This window comes from Neovison vison, chromosome 2 (assembly GCF_020171115.1).
Source record: "Neovison vison isolate M4711 chromosome 2, ASM_NN_V1, whole genome shotgun sequence".
NCBI classification, from domain to species: Eukaryota; Metazoa; Chordata; class Mammalia; order Carnivora; family Mustelidae; genus Neogale; species Neogale vison.
The window spans coordinates 7,278,376-7,299,343 of NC_058092.1; the positions used below are offsets into that span (position 1 = coordinate 7,278,376).

The following is a 20,968-nucleotide window of genomic DNA, read 5'->3' on the forward strand; positions in this document are numbered from 1 at the left end:
ACGTTGGTCTCTCTGCTCAGCAGGGAGCCTGCTTCCCCCTCTCTCTCTGCCTGCCTCTCTGCCTACTTGTGATCTTTGTCAAATGAATAAATAAAGTCTTAAAAAAAAAAAAAAACAGATGGAATACATTTAAATGCCACTTTCTGCAGGGTGCCTGGGGGGCTCAGTTGGTGAAGCATCTGCCTTCGGCTCAGGTCATGATCCCAGGGTCCTGGGATCGAGCCCTGTATCAGGCTTCTTGCTCAGCGAGGGGTCTGCTTCTCCCTCTCCCTCTGCCCCTGTCTCAAATAAATAAATAAAATCTTTTTTTAAAAATGTCACTTTTCGGGGCACCTGGATGGCTCAGTCCGTTGGGCGGCCACCTTCAGCTCAGGTCATGATCCCCGAGTCCTGGGATTGAACCCAGCATTGACTCCCTGCTCGGCGGAGAGCCTGCTTCTCCCTCTCCCTCCGCTGGCCTCTCTCTGTACCTGTGCTTTCTTTGTATCTTTCTGTCAGATAAATAAATAAAATATTTAAAAATAAATTAAAAATGACACTTTCTGATCTTATTGCTAGGCTTTAGGTGAGCTTTGTGAAACCAAGTTTGGGAAGACCCACCCCGTGTGCAATTTGGTGAGTGACTCCCTGATGTACTCGCACCCGTTCTAGGGATGTGTAACTCCCAAGATACCCCTTAAGTAACATTGTGTGAAAAAAACATCTCCTAGAGGACATTTAGGTTAGATGCAGGTAGCACGTCTGGGTGACTCTCAGTAGTGAAATTGCTTAACCCTACCCGTGATTGCCTGGGATGAACTTGTTACGTCCTTCCATGATCTTTGTATAAATACTGTGCAAGGAGGAAAACAAGTCCCGTGGGAAAATGTACTTGAGTCCTTTGACAGGGTAAAAATGGTTGGTCCGAGTGCTATCAAAGAGCTTCTCGAAACATAAAAAATCAAAAGACCGTCCTGTGAAAACGTAGAGGAGTCCGGAGGGTTTTCCGCCTCCATCCGAGATAAGAAAAGGCAACAGGGGTCCTTATATGTTCGTGAGCTTTGGGGTTTTGTGTGTGAACTGTCTGCCCAGTCCTGGGGGCTGAGACCCCGCTGAGAACAGGTTGGCTGTCCAGAACTCTGCTCATCACGCATCCCCCCACTTGCCGGCATAGCAGCCTGACCTACCTCTGCCGTTTCTTGCCCAGGTGGCTTCTTTGCCATTGTGGTTGCCTAAATCCTTAAGCCCCGGCTCTGGGCGGGAGCTGCAGAGACTGTCCTACCTGGGGGCTTTCTTCAGCTTCTCGGTCTTCGCGGAAGACGATGTAAGTACAGTGGCCATTTGTACTTCGCTGCTCTGACATTCAGATTCCTTCCTTAAATGTACATTGTATATCGATGGAATTTTCCCCTTCTCTTCCCAGGCTAAGGTAGTTGAAAAATATTTCTCAGGGCCCGCCATTACCCTGGAGAACACTCGCGTGGTCAGCCAGTCACTGCAGCATTACCTGGAGCTGGGAAGGGTAGGTGTTTGGGGAGTGAGCTCAGAGGACGCGTAGTGGAGAGGCTGGGTATGAGTAACCGGTGTCTTGAGTAACAGCTGCCGTAACAGTAGTATGTGGCCTCCCTGAGAACTGGTTCTGCCTGGAAGCTACTGTTCCAGCCCACTCGTAGGCCTTTAAAACCTGAGAGTGAGCGAGCGCCGTTCATTTGCACATACTCCTCGGTCACTCTTGCCTCTCAAGGGTGGATTGGTATGCCCTCCCTTCTGAGGCTTCTCGGGAGCAAAATTAGAGGCTAATGGTAGCATAATGAAGGTAATTTTGATCCTGTCCCAAAAAGGGAATAGAAAAGGTTATCTTATTAAAACTGTAGTAACTGCTTGCCTCCCCCACCCCTGCCATCTGCTTGTGTGCAAATGGTCTTGACACAGTTGAATGTGGACACCCCTGTTCCTCTGGTAGTCGGGCTCTCTTCACACAAGTGGAAGGAGGAGAGTAGAGGAAGGGAGAAAAAGCCCTGTTCTTGAAGTCAAAAGGAATCATTTTTAAAGTCAAGTCTTAATTTTTTTCTTCTCCCTTTCTAAAATCAATTCCAGCAAGAGCTTTTCAAGATTCTGCACAGTATTCTGTTGAACGGCGAGACCCGTGAGGCTGCTCTCAGTTACATGGCAGCCGTCGTCAACGCCAACATGAAGAAAGCACAGATGCAGGTAGGGTTCGAGAAGCCTGCGTCACGGATTGGCTAAAGTTACTCATCTGGCTTGTCTTCACTCGGCACCTGCCAGGCATTGTTCTAGGAAATGGAGACATGGTGTTGAGCAGGAGAGAATCTTCTACCGCTTTGCAGCTATGTTCCACAGGCTAGATGAATCAGCATTTAAGTACATTACTACAGGCGCTGGTAGCATCTGTGACGCAAATAAAGCACGTAGAGGACCTGGAAGTAGCCGTGGAGGTACCCAGAGGAGGGAATGGGAGTGAGTTTCGATCACGTGGTGGGGAAGACACCTTTAAGGAGGTGACGTTTGATCAGAGACCGGACTGATGTGAAAGTCAGCCATGACAAGGCTGGGAAAAGAATTTTCTAGATTCTTGTAAGGCCCCAAAGTGGGAATGATCTAGCTTTGGAACAAGCCCCATGTGCAGAGTTCAGTGGTTCGAAAATAGTGTGCAGAAGGAGGATGGCGGGTTGGGGACTCCCATCAGGCTACGGCTGACATGGTGAGAACTAGAATGGGATGCCCCTGGGGGGGTTGCAGCTAGGAAACCGCCAGATGTGCTGTGTGGAAAAAAAATGTGATGTGGGCTAAGTTGGGAGGAGCGACAGAAGCAGACCCGAGGAGATCTGGTGGGGAGCCTGGTGGCCTGGACTACCTTGCAAGGGAAGAGAAGTTAAAAGGGCATCTTTCCTATATTACTAATAAGTAATGAATGAATGATGTGATCTTTCTATTGAGAAGAAGAAAAGTGTGTAGGGAAAAGTGTGGCCCTGCATCCGACTGCCTGGGTTTCCTTCTCTGGTCCCACCATTTACTAACAGTGCGACCTTTGCTGTTTATTTCTTTGTGCCTCAGTTTCCTAAGTGCTAAATGGGGGTAATAATATGTAACTATGGGGTTACTATCCATAAAGCTATTAGAGCAGTGCCTGGTGCGGTGCGGACACACAATTGATGTGAACTACCGTTATTATAATTGTTATGTCATTAACACAGGACTTCCGTAGTGATGTCAGCCAGAGAAACTTAGTCAGGGGCGCCTGGGTGGCTCATTCGGTAAAGTGTCTGCCTTAGGCTCAGGTCGTGATCCCAGGGTCCTGGGATCGAGTCCCACATCGGGCTCTCTGCTCAGCGGGGAGCCTGCTTCTCCCTCTGCCTGCCGCTCCCCCTGCTTGTGCTCGCTCGCTCTCTCACTCTCGTCCTCTCTCTGACAAATAAATAAACAAAATCTTTTTAAAAAAATGGCTGATAGTCAAACAGTGCTGAGTGAAACTAGGGTTTGATGCTCTTGAGGGGAAATAAAGAAGAGAAAGGAAGCAACATTAATTGTGTTTCTACTTAATTCATTTTGAGGATCTTAGGCAAGTCGTTTAGCTCTCTGAGCCTCAGTTTCCCCCTTTGTAAAAAGCGAATAGCAGTATCACTGACTTCCAAGGGCTCTTCTGAAGATTCCGGGAATGTATAAAATGCTTCACATAGGATTAAGACTCCGTAAAGAGCCGCCTCTGATAGAATGACAATGGGGATGATATATTTCCTCTCGTTGACTCTGGGGTGAATGTCTGTAAGCCTTTCTTACACAGTTGTGCCAAAATTTCTTTTTGAATCATTATTTTAAATACCTTTTTTCCGTATTCCACAGACAGATGATAGATTGGTATCTACAGATGGATTCATGCTGAATTTCCTCTGGGTGCTGCAGCAGCTAAGTACAAAGATCAAGTTAGAGACGGTGGACCCCACGTATATATTCCACCCGAGGTGTCGGCTTATCCTCCCTAATGATGAGACGAGAGTGAACGCGACGATGGAGGACGTGAACGACCGGCTGGCTGAGCTGTGTGAGTGATGTGGCTCCTTGCGAGAGCATTAAAACGCTGCCCTTCTATTTAAACACGTCTCATAGATTTATTTTATTTGGATGCTAGTGATTGTTCACAAATTGTTGTTTTCTCTCCAGAAAATTAGTTTAAGAGCCAGAGATACACACAAAAAATTAACGCATTAAAAACTTCTTATTTGGGCGCCTGGGTGGCTCAGTGGGTTGAGCCTCTGCGTTCAGCTCAGGTCATGATCCCAGGGTCCTGGAACTGAGCCCAGCGTCGGGCTCTCTGCTCAGCAGGGAGCCTGCTTCACCCCCTCTGCCTCTGCCTGCCTCTCTGCCTACTTGTGCTCTCTTTCTTGCTGTCAAATAAATAAATAAAATCTTTAAAAAACAAGCAAACAAACAAAAAAAACTTCTTACTTGGCTTAGCCAAAGTCAAATAGATATATAGAACAAGTGGAAGGAAATACACTATTCAGACTAAAACAAAAAAAAAAAGAGAGAAGAAGAAGAAGAAAAGAAAAAGAAAGTAATAGGGATGCGTGGGTGTCTCAATTGGTTAAGCAGCTGCCTTCGGCTCGGGTCATGATCCCAGGGTCCTGGGATGAGTCCTACTTTGAGCTCCTTGCTCAGCAGAGAACCTGCTTCTTCCTCTCCCTCTGCCTGCTGCTTCCCTGCTTGAGCTCTCTCTCTCTCTGTCAAATAAATAAATAAATCTTTAAAATATATATATATAATAAAAATGGTAACAGAGACTTAATTATGATATAGATTTTATATATACCAATTGAAGTTCTCTTGAAATATTTCATAGATCTTGATGCATTGATGGTATTAAAATACGAATATTTTAAAGGTATTACGTTTTTTATCTTTTTCCTTTCTATGTGATAAGACATATTAATGACGCATATCAGAGCCCTATGGTATTTAATTTTTAAATATTATAAAATCATTCACAGAATAGGATAGGGGTTCCCTGCCTACCTGGCAGCATTGTGATCAGATGGGTGCACGCGTTCTAGAGAAACATGGAAACTATAATAAAAACTAGTATCTGATGAGCAATAAAGTTCGTGTTTGATTAGTATCACTTGGATGAGTAGTAACTAGTATCATCTTGGAATCATATCGTGGACTAGTAAATTCCAGAAGAATCAAGAGGTTAAACATTTAAAAATATATACATATATGTATTTATATTCTTTATATATATCTTTTATTTTTTTTATTTTTATATTTTATATGTATAATATAAAAATAAAACATGAAAAAACTGAACAGAGGATTTGACCCAGCCTTGAAGGAAACAAATTTATAATGATTTAATAAATGAAACATATCATCAGAGACGATATGTATATACAGTATCTTAGATAAATATGCTTTTTGTAGAGTGAGATAAAATGAGTATGCAGAATTAAAGAATGGAGCAAAATATGTCTTATGTTTGATAGAATCATGCCTTTCAAAATGTAAACCTGTTATAAATATATAAGGCCCAAACTGAATTCTACCAAGAGATAGTTTTATTTTGGGGGACAAAAATGTAAGCAGTATATATCATAGAAAATAAAAGATACTTGCTGGAAAAAATTTACTAATAGGAATTAGATACAAATTGAAAGAAATTCAGGTTATTGTTGTATATCTGTAAATTATTAAAAAACAGGGGCGTCTGGCTGGCTCAGTCGGTGAAGCTTGGGGCTCTTGATCTCAGAGTTGAGAATTGGAGCCCCTACATTGTTGAGTGTAGAGATTACTTAAAAATAAAGTCTTTAAAAATAAATAGCTAGAGGGGCGCCTGGGTGGCTCAGTGGGTTAAGCATCTGCCTTCAGCTCAGGTCATGGTCTCAAGGTCCTGGGATCGAGCCCCGCAACAGGCTCTCTGCTTGGTAGGGAGCCTGCTTCTCTCTCTCTCTCCCTGCCTCTCTGCCTACTTGTGATCTCTCTCTCTGTCAAATAAATAAAATCTTTAAAAAAAAAAAGAATAGGATGAAAAAAAATCTTAATTTAAAAAAAAAATAAATAGCTAGATAGATAATCCACAAACAAAGTGATAAGATAGAATGTAAGTTTGTGAAGAAGTAGATGGAATTTAATCAATTTATTTAATGAATTCTAATTTATACCAAAAATTTTAACACTGTCATTCTCAATAATTTTACGTTTTAGAATATACTCCCAGTTCTGGGAGTGGGGTGAAGGAGGGATTTTTCATACAGATCTTCCAAACACTATTTATAATAGAGAAGAATTAGAAGCGGCAGACGTGCCCACGGTACAGAAATGGCTTTGGAATCTGTAGATTAACATAGTCTATCAGTATTTTGAGATTCAAGGTGATGTTTCATGGCCTGTGTTGAATTATAGGAATGGTTATATGAAATACATCAGGAAGACTTGTAACGACAGATTGTTGATGTACGTCTATGCAAACATTTAATCAGATGAGGCAAAATACCTAATCATTCAATGGAGCTCGTAGGAATTCTGTGCTGCTTATAACTTAGTCTATATTTTTTAAAAAGCATCCTTAAGCTTCTTGAAAATTCAAGTGTAATTTTGTCTTAATTGTGCTTTTCGCCTGATTTAATCTTGTTAAAGCCTTTATTTAGGGAATCATGTTATTTTTCCTAGATGGAGATCAGCCTCCATTTTCTGAGCCGAAATTCCCTACAGAATGCTTTTTTCTTACCCTGCACGCCCACCACCTCTCCATTCTGCCAAGCTGCCGTCGCTACATCCGCAGACTCCGGGCCATCCGGGAGCTCAATAGGTACGTACATGACCCCATGTCCTGGGATTGCCTGAGATAGGAAGAAAGCAGTTCTGTTGTGACCAGTAGATTTGAATGCCAGGAGTGAATATGTTGCAGTGAACCATCTGCTTCTGGTTCCCTGTCCATAGTCCTCAGTCCACCAGAGTTCTTTATGTGGCAGAGTGACCCAGCCTTGGTTTCAGAGAGATCTCAATACTCAGTATGTGGTTTCAGACTTCCCTTAACTTTTTTTACTGAGTGTGGTGTTGACCAGGAGGCCCTTTAAAGGATCTCCTGGGTTCCAGTCATTCTCCTCCTTCTCTGGACTCTGAAACAGTAACTCTAGTTTCTCTTGATAAAAAAGTTCATTGATTCCTGCCATCATGGAATTCCCTTTTTAGCATGTTGGCCTATGGCATAAGGAACCCAGAATGGCCAGGTAGTAGCCATCAGTTTGCCATTCATTAGCACCATTGCTGTGTTTCTTGACCTAAACATTTTTCCCCATGTGCCAATGCCTCCAAATAAACAAATCACAGAAATAAGAACCAAACACGTTTCAAACAGGTCCTCTGGAATAATAATAGTGTGGCCACTGCATTTGGTCCAGGACCTATGTACATGTCTGGCTATGAGAAAAAGTATGTTATATCTCCATCTGTAACTCTGTATCTCTGTGTATCTATCTTGCTAATCACCTGTTAATGCTCATGGTTACTCTGTAGATGCTTTAAGATTTTCTTTCTACACTTGTTTGTGTCGTTGGTAAATGGTATCAGTTTTCTTCCCTACACTTTTTTTTCTGTGTCTTAGCATACTGGCTATAATTTCTAACAAAATCTTGACTAGAGGCAACTTTCTTCAAATTTTTCTATTCTAATTCAAGAGGGAAGAGGGTTTCTTTGTATGTCCTCTGTTATCAGATGAAGTACATTTCCCATTATTTCTAGTATTTTAAAAGTTTTTTATTCCTAACAGAAGTTGAATTTTACTAAATGCTTTTTCCAAAGTTATTGAAGAGAAGAGATCAGAAATTTTTTTCTCCTCTATTCGGTTAATGTGGTTGAATTATATCAACTAGTTTTCTGATGCTAAACTAGTCTTTCATTCCTGGAATAAACTCAGTTTTTATATTATTGCTTTTATAACTCATTGGATATTCAGTTTGTTAATACTCTGTTTAGGATTTTTGAGTCTATGTTCAAAAGAAAGATGGGCCTACCATTTTCATTTCTTGGTACGTCTTCCTCAGGTTTTGGTATCATGCTTGCCAATATTGAGTTGGGAGTATTCTTTCTCTTTATGTTCTTTGGAAGAGTTTATTAGGGGCACCTGAGTGGCTCAGTTGTTAAGCATCTGCCTTCTGCTCAGGTCATGATCCCAGGGTCCTGGGATGGAGCCCTGTGTTGGGCTCCCTTCCACCCCCCCTGCTTGTCTTTCTTTCTCTCTCAAACAGATAAAATCTTAAAAAAAGAGTTTATAAGTTATTTCTTTCTTAAATATTTGGAAGCATTCATTGATAAAGCTATCTGGGCTTAGAGTTTACTTTATGGGAAAGTTTTTGATTATGTGTTTTATTCTGTTATTAGATATATGACTATTTACACTTTTATTTCATCTTGTGTCAGTATTTCTGTGACATCTAAAGCTTCAAAATTTCTAGGCTTGAAGTTGTTCATAACATCTTTTTATCGTTTTAATGTCTGCAGGTTCTTCATTATTTCCTTCTATATACTTTTAGTTTAAATTTGCTTTTTGTTGATATTTCTGTTGCCTCTTAAGATTGGTACGTATATCATCCATTTTCAGCCCTTATACGTGTATTTAAGGCTGTTCCTTTCCCTCCAAGCCTGGTTCTAGCTGCGGTTCTCAGTTTTGGTATGTCACATTTTACTGATCAGTTCAAAATTTCTAATTTTTATTATTTCTAGTTCTAATTTTTATTATTTCTTATTTGACCAGTGGGTTATTGAAAAATACATTGTTGAAATTCCAGATTCTTGGGGGATTTGTCTGTTTATCATTTGTTATTGATTCCTAGTTCAATTTCACGGTGGTCAGAGGACATGCTCTTATTTGTGTCCTTCGAACTTCATTGAAATTTGCTTTATAGCCCAACAGGACATGAGTAAATGCTCCGTGGAGACCTGAAAAAAATGTGCTTTCTGTGTCGCTTATTGCACGGTGCATTTGTTGGTTAGGTCAGGCTTGTTCATCTTTTATTCAAATTTTCCTCCTATCTGCTGATTTTATCAGCTTATAATATCAGTTATTGGGAAAGGCTTATGCAGTTGCAAGCTGTGATTGTGGATTTGTCTGTTTCTTCATCTTGGAGCCCTGGGATCCCATCTCTTTTACTGACTTTGGTTGATCCATTTCAATGGTACCATCGACTGCGTTCATGCCCAGGCGACTGTGGATGGTCACTCTTGTGTTCAAAGATGTTCCCCTCACCTGTGTGCTTTCCAACACTGTGATAGGAGAGATGTCCTCTAGGATATGGGGGGAGAGAGAGGCAGGTTTGGGAGGAGGGGTTGTCTGAGCCAGTCATCCGTGGTGTATCTATCTGAATATTCTCAGCTTCTTAAACTTTAGATTCCTTCCTCTGAATTCTGTCAAGGGATACCAGCTAGCCCAGCTTCACTCAGCATAGGTCCCTGTCAATGCCAAGTTTGAGTCCACTAGCTGGGTGCACATTTCAGACCCCTCCCAGCTACTCACGACCATCTTGAATCCAGGGTCTCTGGTGGATGTAATGGTGTCCGTGAATTTAGTCCTACACAGAAGGGTGTTCGCATGGTTCACTCTTGTGGATCAGGCAACTCCAGGATCCGTTCCACACATACTCCCGCGTTCTCTCCCCACAAATGTGGTAGGTAGAACAACGGTGTCCCAGAGATGTTCACGTCCCAGCCCGTTAAACCTGTAGATCTGTCACCTTCCATGGTAAGGAGCCAAGGGTACGAAAGGGGAGTATTAAGTCCAAGTGCTTTGAAATCTATAGTGGCTTGTTTGAAAAAACAGATTTGTCTCCACAGTGGTTGTCATTACCACCCTCTTGGAAGCTAAACAAGGCTTCCTTGCACTTTTCACAAGCCTGTCCCGTGCGGCTCCCTAGAGGCGGGCTGCCAGGCCAGTCAGCCATCCCACGGGGCTTCTGAGCGTCTTCCAGCCCCACCTCCCTCACCCCAAGCTGCAGAGATGGCTGCCATGTGGCAGTTTCCGTGACTGCAGTAGGTCTGTCAGATCGTCATCAGTTCTGGGGAGGGCTCAGGTATGTACCCAGAGTTCGCCTTCGAACCTGACCTGGCAGGAAGCTGCTCCACGGTTCATCCTGACCGTAGAGCCTCTGTCACTGCCTCAGGCAGAACTCCACCACTGTGCTTCCAGAAACGCTGTGTGGCTGCCACCCTCAACATGCTCTTCTGCCTCCAAGCGAGGGGTCACTTCTCGATGGAAGCTTAGGTCGTGGGCAGATTCACTGGCAGCAAGGGAGTCGGGGAAGGTGTAGTTCCAAAAAAATTTGCCAACCTCCAGTTTTCTATAATTGTCTTGACAGAGAGGGGTTGATAGAGCATTAGGTGAGCCAGTCTCTAAAATATGCCGCATATGGCCTGACCGGCAGCTGGTATTTGGGCGGGCACAGGAAGGAGTAAAGGAGCGTGCCGCAAAGATCATCTCAGAGAAGAGCATTCCGCGTGGAGGGAACGGTCGCAGAAGAGGGAAGGGCACTGGCATTGTCGAGCCAGCCTTTGGTTTGGGGTAACTGGCCAAGGCCTAGTAACCGTGAACCTTCAGGCGGGACTTCTTTTTCTCCCTCCTAGGAAAATAGGGAATGATGTAAATAATGTATTTCTTTCCAAAAGAAATGACTAAATGTCATTAAATGTAAAGTAGCACCAATTTTAAGACATTCGTTAGATCAGGAACCCTAAGAAAGGTTCTGCCAAAGAATGACAGGAAATACTCTGACTTTCAAGGTGCTGAAGGGGGGAGGAGACGTCTGACGGTCCTCGACAGGGTCGGAACAAGTAAATAAGAAGGATCCGCGTGTCTTCTTGGGTTTGACCTTTAGTCCTTGGTTTCAGAACCGTGGAAGATCTGAAAAACAATGAAAGCCAATGGAAAGATTCCCCGCTGGCAACTAGACACCGCGAGATGCTGAAGCGCTGCAAAACTCAGCTTAAGGTTTGTACGGCTGATCGGAATCGTCATAGCCCAGCCGCGAGGCAGCTGTTGTCCTACCAGAATGTGTGCCTGGGCTGAGCCACGTAGTGTCCTTTTGCCTCTGTCGTTCTTTCCCCTGAAGATAAAACACAGGACTTTCAAACCAGTTGATGATCTCACCCCGGTCTCCCTGCAGGATTTAAATCAGGACAGAATCTGCAGGTGCTTTGCCAGTGGCAGTGTGAATTCTTCCTGGTTTTATCGTCCTCGGTTGGCCTTCACCTGCCTCACTTAACCCTTCTGCGAGGTTCTCCCCCTCCACTGCCCCCCAGCTCTGTGACCCAGTGTGCCAGCCATGCATTTTCACAGTGTGTAACCGAGTGGATTTGTGGCCGTGGGAAGACCCCCCCCCACCTTGTCCCTCCTTCATTTGTCATTAAAAACGATCCACTGCACAGAACCTAACTGTGGACAGGAAGATTTCTGCTGGTGAGACGGATGCTGAGCAAAGGCTGTACAAGGGAGTGTAGACCGCTTACTTACGCATTTATCTTGTGTTTTTGTTCAAATTCTAGAACTGAGTATTAGCGGATTCTGGTTTCTGTTGATTAGTAGGAAGGTATATGGACATTTTAACTTCGATTTCTGGTGCAAGTTAAGTAGATTTTGCTTTATTTACTAATAGACAATACCTGCTGAGGTGCAGAATACACCAGGAGCCCTTTTCTGGTGTCTGTAGACCCCCGTGAGCTCCCCACAGACCTGTCAGAAGGAGCCTGGAAACTGTTCAGATGGACACGCCGATGCGCATGCGTGCCCGGGTTTCCTTCTCACAACTGTCTTCTGAGGCAGGTGCGGGACCATCAGTGGACAAGCATTTTGTGCAAGGGCAGAAGTGGTGACCTGGAACTCAGATGCAGATCTGTCTGGCTTCTGTCCACTCACCGTCTCTGTCTGACGCCCATCAACCCTGTCCTCCAGTCAAGCTATTTCAATTTGACGGGAAGAACTCCTTTTTGAACCCGAACTATGTGCTCAGCCTTCCGTCCAGTGGTTTGCATGGTGTACTTCCGTATCTCTCAGAACAAGGAAAGCTTTGGGGACGTGACCAGCATATTGTAGTTAGTTAGAGATGAAGCTCGCGAAAACCCTAAAACCTCGAATCTCCTGGCCTGGTCCCTGGCCAGTCGAACCTGCCGGCACTTGGCCACCGACTAATCTCTGGGTGGGGGCGTACCTCCTTCCGCAGAAACTGGTACGGTGCAAGGCCTGTGCTGACGCTGGTTTACTTGATGAGAGCTTTCTGAGAAGATGTTTGAATTTTTATGGCCTTCTCATCCAGCTGCTGCTCCGCATCCTGGACCCCGCCTATCCCGAGTGAGTGTGCCCCTCCCTCCTCCCCTCTGCCCTCCTTGTCTTGGCTGTGTTGTCTTCACTGTCCCTCAGTCGTTAGCTGAAACCCAAACCCTTACTTTATCAAGAATCTGTTCTTCAGTTTCTAGGTTGTACCTGTACAGACTACAAAATCCGTAATATTAATAAGTGTTTTCCCAGTGATTACAGTTAAGAAGGGAATGTCAGCACCTCCTGGTTTAATTCTGACCTGGTCCTTTTTTTACAAATCGGCTAGATTGATAGAAAAGGAAATCTATACGTTGGAAACTAAAACCTGGAGATAACAGAGTATTAGGTCCTTTCAGGGACTGGGCGCAGGAAGATACCCAGCCAGTTTTACTAGTTTATTGTTTTACTAGTTTATTATATGAAGTCTCTGGATCTACTGATGTTGTTAAGTTTGGCCCAGCGCCCTCTGCAGGAGCCGAAAATGTTGTGCAGCTCAGTTGTCTCAAAACAGATTGAATCACATAAAATGACCAAATATGACCCTTCTGTTTCCTTCCTATTTTACTATATTAACCTTAACGGAAAATCAGTAAGAGGAGAAACGTCTCCTGCACACCCTAATCCGTCCACTGTCTTCATGCTTCCCTGTTCATTTCAGGCTCTGGTCTCCTGGCTTGTGTACCTTCTCCGTATTTGTGTTCTAGGAGGCTTTTCCCCCCTTTAAAATATTTAACTTGTAATGGCCATGTCATAGTCCTTAGGGTTTCAGGTGCCAGGATTTTGTGTTTTTTGGTTGGTCGGTTGGTTAGTTGGGGTTTTCTGCGGGGGGGGTTAGGGGGTGGTTTCCAGGTGCCATGGTTTTGTTCTGTAACTTGTGATTTTATTCTCTTTGACAGTATAACACTGCCTTTAAACTCAGATGTCCCCAAGGTATTTGCAGCATTGCCTGAGTTTTATGTAGAAGATGTTGCTGAATTTTTATTTTTTATTGTACAGTAAGTACCTTTGACATACTACATGGTTCTAATTTGTTTTTGTATGTGGCGTGTACATTGTATTACGAACTACATTGCAGCCCTCCATTTTATGCCTGAAATTTTGTGTAACTGCTGTAAGCGAATGCTGCCTGGAGACTGGAAAAATAAATCCAACTCTGGCACTAAGCCAGTTCCAATAATATCTTCAAGACAGAAGCAGGATTAACAATGCCGATAAGAATGTACTCTCTGAAAATTGAGTTGAATTTCTAATAATTGAGTATGTGTTTCTGAGAAACAGAAGGAGCAAATAGTTTATAAATATCTAAGTGAACATTCAGAAGCCAGAAATACCCACATCTATATTTTGTACTGAAATTTTTCTCAATTATAACACTGGAGAAAGCTTACAAGGAAATGGCTTGAGTTTATAACTGGCATTTCAAGTTTGTTTGTTTGTTTGTTTGCTTGCTTAATTAAAACAACTGCCAGAAAAAATTTTAGGGGCCCTTGGCAAGCGCAGTCAGTGGAGCGTGCGATCTTGATCTCAAGGTCGTGAGTCTGAGCTCCACACTGAGTATAGAGAGTACTTAAAAATAAAATCTTTTTTTAAAAATTTTTTTAAAGTTTTTTTTGTTGTTGTTAAAAAAAACTCTTTTATGAACCTTACCCCATAATTTAATCATGGTGGCTTTGGTTTATTTCCGAAAATAATGTAAGTTACTGTAACATGCTTTAGCCAGTAGACACAGTAGATTTAAAGTCTGTCTAGTTGTAAAGTCAATAGTCATTTGAAACTCAGTAAGGTCAAGGGAATTCAGCGTCTTGGCTTGTAGACCTTTTGGCCCTTCCCTGCTCGATGACCCCAGCGTCCACACAGCTAGAGCTTCTGGGAGCTTCATTTCTTACTTTTTTTGCCTTTCTCCAGATACTCTCCTCAGGTGCTTTATGAACCCTGTACTCAGGACATTGTGACGTTCCTTGTTGTGATGTTGTGTAACCAGAACTACATCCGAAATCCGTATCTGGTGGCCAAACTGGTAGAAGTCATGTTTATGACCAACCCTGCTGTTCAGCCACGAACCCAGAAGTTTTTTGAAATGATCGAAAACCATCCTCTCTCCACCAAATTGTTGGTCCCTTCACTGATGAAGTTTTATACAGGTAGGTTCCGGGTATTTGGGTAGGCAAGTGGATGGGAGTTGCTCTAAATCTGGTAGCTAATATCCTGATGGCCTCTTCCAACTGTAACCTGCTTAACCCCGCCACTGGCAAAGCAAGTTCCTGTTGCTTAGTTTAGATCAGTGGACGTATCCATGGACCATTCTACGAGCTGGTCCCTGATGATGGGGCAGGATCCACTGTAAGTCAGATGCACTTGCAGCTACTTTTAGAAATCTGTCGTATAACTCAGAGTTTCTAGAGCATGAGTAAAACGAGAAGCTTGTTAAAAATGTTTATTTTTGAGCCCCACTCAGATCTGTGGAATCAGGATATCAGGGAGTCTTCCCTCGTTCACTAAATCTATGAAGGTTTATTGAGCACCTGCTGCCTGCCAGGCACTGGGTCCCACTGGCGAGCAGACAGAGCACGCATCAGACTCTCTGCAGGGAGATCCTCCACTGCCGGATGAATTGGATTCCGAGTTGTTATGTTCATTTGGCTTTTGAACTAACAGTGTGTTTTCATCAAGCTGATGACCTCGAGACTCCTTAATCTGTCTGCCAGCAGAGGCATAGGATCGTACGAATGGCACATTTTCCTTCCAGCTGGTACATGTTGCAGGAAAGGAAGTGCATCTTGTCTGTCCTCTGTCGAACCTAGCACATTCTGGGCACTCGGTGTCTTCAGCATTTAGTAGAGTGTACTTGCTGCACTCGGGAGAAGCACTGGCTGTCCGTGAGTGCGGTTGCTTGCTGTCCCTGCAGCCGCAGAAGTTTGAGGATTCCACTGTGTCGTGACAGCCCTCAGTGGTAACCATCCTTTCCCTGTTGACCAAGACCTGCTCCTGCTCCTTTGGAGCTGGTGCCATCCCCTCTCTCTGCGCTACTGAGGGTTCCAGCGGTCCATCTGCCTCCTTTGTCCGTTTGTCACCACTGCTTTGTAACATCTAGTAAGAGTTCGGCTGGCTGGCTGGCTCCATTGGGAGATCGTGTGACCCTTAATCTGTAGGTTCTGAGTTCAGGCCCCACGTTCAGTATAGAAATTACTTAAAAAAATGAAAAAAAAAAGGTTTTTTTTCTTCCCAACCTACTGATTCCTCTTAAAGCTAAAAAGCAAGTAGACAAGCTCTTGAAGTTTCGTTAACATCCTTGCTTTGGCAACAGCAGGGGACACTCCGGGGTAAAAAACCTCTTCTTCGCTCCCCTTAGTCCTGGTAGGGAGGCCCTCCCTCCCTGGTAGAGAGGGCCATTCAGGTACAAATGATGAGTCATGTATGTATGGGACACGACCTCATTCAGTGTCTTGCACATATCAGGCTTAGTCGAAGATAATTCTGCATTTCTTTAAATAACAGTAAGGTATCTCTTTTTACCCATTTCTTTCTTTCTTTTTTAAGATTTTATTTATTTATTTGTCAGGGGGAGAGAAGAGCGCACAAGCAGGTGGAGTGCCAGGCAGAGGCAAAGAGAAAGAAGCAGGCTCCCCGCCAAGCAAGGAGCCTGATGCGGGGTTCGATCCCAGGACCCTGGGATCATGACCTGAGCCGAAGGCAGCGGCTTAACCGACTGAGCCACCCAGGCGTCCTGTGTCTTTCTTTTTAAACTTATGATGAGAATACCTTATAACATAGTTGTAGCAAACTACACTAACCTACAAATACTGTTTCATCTCCCCATTAGCTGGTTTGCAGAATTAGCGCTATGAAATTCTCTGAGAATGTAAATTGGTAAAACTTTTTTTTTTAAAGGCTTTATTTATTATTTGACAGACAAAGACAGGAAGAAAGGGAACACAAGCAGGGGGAGTGGGAGAGGGAGAAGCAGGCCTCCCACCTAGCAGGGAGCCTCGATCCCAGGACCCTGGGATCACCTGAGCTGAAGGCTGATGCCCAACAACTGAACCACCCAGGCGTCCGGTAAAACCCTTGCGAAGGGCAGTTTGGCAGTCCACACCAAAAGCCCTGAAAATATATATATCCTATGTATCAATCAAGGTCCAGTAAGGAAAATAGACAGTTGACCCTTGAGCAACGTAGGAGTTAGAGACCCCTCCCCCCCACCATGCAGCCAAAAATCCACTTTCACCTTTTAACTCCCCCAGATTTAATAACAGCCTGCTCTTGACCAGAATGTTAGATTTACTGTGTAGCACCTTATCGGTAACATCAGCCGTCAGTTAACACATCCCTTGTACATTATGTGTATTACACGCTATATTCTTAAAGTAAGCTAGAGGAAGGAAAACGTTATGAAGAAAATCTTAAGAGGGACACCTGGGTGGCTCAGTCAGTTAAGCATCTGCCTTCAGCTCAGGTCATGATTCCAGGGTCTTGGGATCAAGCCCCACATCAGGCTCTCTGCTCAGCGGGGGACCTGCTTCTCTCTCTCCCTCTGCCCCTACTCATGCTCACTCGCTCGCTCTCAAATAAATAAAAATAAAATCATAAAAAAAAAATAAGGAAGAGTAAATACATTTATGGTCCCGTGTATATATTTATTGAAAAAAAATGTGTGAGTGGCCCCGTGGAGTTCAAGCCTGTGTTGTTCAGGGAGCAGCCGTATAAAGAACTAGTCAAGTAGATATTGGAGGACAGAAAGGCAAATGAGAGCTTTGGCATAAGGCAGGTTACGAGTTCAGGAAGCAGCCATCATCTGTCTCCAGAGCTGTGGGAACCCAAGGAAGAGGCTGGAGTGAGTAAACTAGCTCGAATGAGGACCAGGACAGAATGGGGACCTAGGTCTCCGTGGAAGGGCGCTGGCCAGCTGGTGTCTCCGAGGAGCGCAGGCTTACTAGTTCTGCCACGGTGGACCTGAGCTGGAAACTGGAAGCCGCTGGTGCAGGTGGAAGAACCAGTGTTGCTGACAGGAGCAGCCAGCCTGTGGCCAGGGACCAGGTCCCTGCTCGCCTGCAGCGCCCCCTATTGGCGAACCCAACGGAGGGCCAGCTGGCAAGGGGAAGCCTGCAGAGCCCCAGCCCCAGCCTGGGGAAGCCGAGTATAAAGGGCGGATTGGGGGCCCAGTGACAGCAGCTAAATAAATAGCTCACCCTTTTGCATGCAAACTTAATTTCTAGTCATCTGTTCCGTGGGGGTAATTACGAATGTGTGTGCATGTTTACAGTGATACTGCAGCATCGTTTATAATGCAGTGCAGGGAAAATGCTAAAAACAGCCTAAATTTCTTCCAGCTGTGGATGAATTAAGTAAATTACAGTTTATCCATAAAGTGGGTCTATATGAGCTGTGAAGAATAATGTTATTTACATTAAATGGTTAAGTCATCAGAAGTAAAGAAAATGCCAAGTAATGAGGCAGTATATACAGTAGGAGCTCGTGTTGGTAGACATCTGTACGATAGAACGTATACCACAGTAGTAACAGAGGGATGGTTCATTTTGAATGGTAGAACTGTGAATGGGTTTATTTCTTTTCCTTTTTAAAAAATTATCTAACTGGGGCACCTGGGTGGCTCAGTCAGTTGAGTGTCTGTCTCTGGCTCAGGTCACAATCCCAGGGTCCTGGGATGAGTCCCGTCTCAGAGGACTGGGGAGCCTGCTTTTCCCTCTGTCTCTGTCTCTCATGAATAAATAACTAAAAGCTAAAAAAAAAAAAAAAAAAAAAAAAAAAATTATCTGAACTTACTCTGCAGTAAACATGTATTGTTAGTACTAAAACTAAAAAGTGTTTAGTTAAATGTGTTTTTTTTTAAGTTTTTATTTATTTATTTATCAGACAGAGATCACAAGTAGGCAAAGAGGCTGGTGGCGGGTGGGGGAGAAACAGGCTTCCTGCTGAGCGGAGAACCCAATGTGGGGCTCAATCCCACGACCCTGGGATCATGACCTGAGCTGAAAGCAGAGGCTTTAACCCACTGAGCCACCAGGCGCCCCTAGTTAAATGTATTTTATACTCAGTAAGTGCCCTGGGCCTGTCACTGTGGCTTTCGAATAAAGCAGGGAGGTCAGGGGGGTGGGCCTCTTTTGGGAGATGCGTGCTGGGTCTGGCAGAGCTCCCCTAGTAAGATCCAAGAAGCTCCTTTTCCCTTTTGCCACTAAGCAGTGTACCTTCTGGCCCTGGACCACGTCTGCAGTCCTAGAGAGATGATACCCTTACTAATAATAGCCAGCACTTATTGAATCCTCACTAATCCTTTCACTTAATCGGCACAGCCATCATCAAGATGGGTGCTATAAATATCTCCCGTTTTCCAAATGAGGAGCCTGAAGCTTAGAAAGGTCCAGAAGCTTGCTGAAGGTCAACAGCTAGTGCATGGCAGCAACTTCAGCAGGTGGGCCTTAGCACAGGTGCTCCTGACTGACGCACTGTTACTACTGTGGTAGCAGGGGACCAGTCCCCAGAGAACCCTCCAGTGGGACACCACAGACAGCCCCCCATTCATGCATCAACCCCATAATAAGTCCTGCTGAGGGGCGCCTGGATGGCTCGGTTAAGCCTCTGACTTCGGCTCCAGTCATGATCTCATGGTCCTGGGATGGAGCCCCACGTCAGGCTCTCCGCTCAGAAGGGAGCCTGCTTCCCCCTCTCTGCCTCTCTCTCTGCCTGCTTGTGATCTCTGTCAAATAAATAAATAAAATCTTAAAAAAAAAAAAAATCCTTCTGATTGAGGTCCAGAGTCTCAGACGTGAACTAGAGATGGGCATATGGACCGGGCTCCTCTTTTCTACCCCCAGAGAATATCCTAGCTTTGGAAATACTTAAGATCCAATTTTTGTTTCGAAAATAAAATTAAGTTCCAAAATCAGAGTACTTTATTTATACCAGCAGTCAGTTCCTTAAGGAACAGCTTTCCCAACCTGGCTACTCAGAACTTAGAAGAACACTGAGCTCTGAATCAACAAAGCCAGCATTAACCCAAGTCGATTGAGTCTCTGACTCTGCAAATACTTACTACGCTCCTACTGTGTGTCAGCCCTGGTTTTGATGCTAAGGTGGTGCAGATGGCTGGTGAGCCCCGTGTTCTCGTTGAGAAATAGACATGGAACCAATAAATAAGATACATTCAGACGGTGGGTGTGGGAGGGGCCCGATGCTGCTTTAAGGAGCGCAGTCGGGGAAGGTCTCTGAGACGGTGACTCTGGATTAACCTGAGACGGAAGAGTGAACCATATGCAGATCTGAGTCACGGCGCGGGGACAGCAAGTGTAAAGGCCTTGAGGCGTGGGCAGCTTAGCGAGATGGAACGAGAAGACCTACAGGATGGAGCACGGCGAGGAGCAGAGCACAGGGCCCCCAGGATCTAGTTCATTTCAGGCCTCCTGGAACTCAGACTTGGGAAGCCGAACTTGGGCTGCCACAGTTTCGAGGGAGCATGAGGAGTGAAGTTTTTTTTTTGTTTTTTTGTTTTGTTTTGTTTTTGTTTTTGTTTTTTTTTAAGAGTGAAGTTTTTTAAATATTGGCAGTACTTGGCTTCTGCTGTGCCCAGGAAGTGGTAGAGGTATTATGGGCGATATTGAGGGCACGAGAGGCTCCGTATCAGCCCCCCAGCGTCTTTCTCAAGTCGACTCCGTTTGCATCGGCTCTCCACACTTCAGTTCACACTATTTTTAATTAAAGATTGATTTATTTGAGAGAGTGAAAGAGCACATCCGAGCAGGGAGAGAATCTTCAAGCAGACTCCCCACTGAGCGCAGAGCCTGATGAAGGGCTCAGTCTCGCCACCCGTGAGACCACGACCTGAGCCGAAACCGAGAGTCAGACGCTGAACTGACTGGGCCTCCCAGACGCCCCAGTTCACGCTTTTTCCTGCAGTTTAACAAAATGACACTTAGTTCATTGTAAAGAAAGCTTGACCTAATGAATATGCATGTGTGCTTTTAGGTCTTTGTATGATAGGTGTTAATTATCTTATGCCTCTCATTTTTAAATAACCTTTCTTTTCACAAAAAAATATGTTCATTGCAAAATACAGAAAATAACAAGAAGAAAAAAGAAGTTATTGATAGTCTCTGCACTCAGAATCTCTGTTAACATTTTGGTCTGTGTTTTTTCCAGCCAGTATGTATGTGTAGGTATGTATGTATATGGGGTGTGTGTGTGTGTGTGTCGTTTTAAATATGATTGGCCCCATTCAGTAACCTGTGTTTTTTACTTCCTGTATGACAAATACTTTTTCATGTTCTCCATTGGACATTTGGATTTGTTTTTTCTCTAATACAAATAGTAGTGTAGAGATTATCCTGGGAGATCAGTCTTCGAACCTGCCTGCATGTGTTTTCTGGAATAGAATTGGTGGGTCAGAGAGACGGGCTCTTTGGTGGTTTGTGATCCAAATTGTCACATTGCCTTCAAGAGGTTGTGTCCATGTTCATTCTCATGAGCAGTCAGAAGGTACCTCTCACCCAGATTCTCACAGGCAGTTTGGTCATTTTTGTAATACCTGCGAAGTAAAAATGGTATCTTATTTTAATTTACATTTTTATCTTTTTCTTTTTTAAAGATTTATTTTATTTATTTGACAGAGAGAAATCACAAGTAGATGGAGAGGCAGGCAGAGAGTGAGAGAGGGAAGCAGGC

At 44.1% G+C, this 20,968-nt stretch overlaps 1 protein-coding gene across 2 annotated transcripts in view; it reads left to right on the forward strand.

The window, feature by feature from the left end:
- The window catches only part of UBE4B (ubiquitination factor E4B), a 123,187-nt gene that overhangs the window by 84,565 nt on the left and 17,654 nt on the right, over positions 1-20,968 (forward strand). For both annotated transcript variants that reach the window (XM_044237125.1, XM_044237124.1), the window contains 10 exons: positions 559-615; positions 1,187-1,303; positions 1,403-1,501; positions 2,077-2,190; positions 3,841-4,039; positions 6,664-6,802; positions 10,873-10,972; positions 12,201-12,328; positions 13,192-13,290; positions 14,201-14,436. In XM_044237125.1, the coding sequence (XP_044093060.1) occupies positions 559-615; positions 1,187-1,303; positions 1,403-1,501; positions 2,077-2,190; positions 3,841-4,039; positions 6,664-6,802; positions 10,873-10,972; positions 12,201-12,328; positions 13,192-13,290; positions 14,201-14,436 (1,288 nt within the window). The remainder of the gene's footprint in view (positions 1-558; positions 616-1,186; positions 1,304-1,402; positions 1,502-2,076; positions 2,191-3,840; positions 4,040-6,663; positions 6,803-10,872; positions 10,973-12,200; positions 12,329-13,191; positions 13,291-14,200; positions 14,437-20,968) is intronic.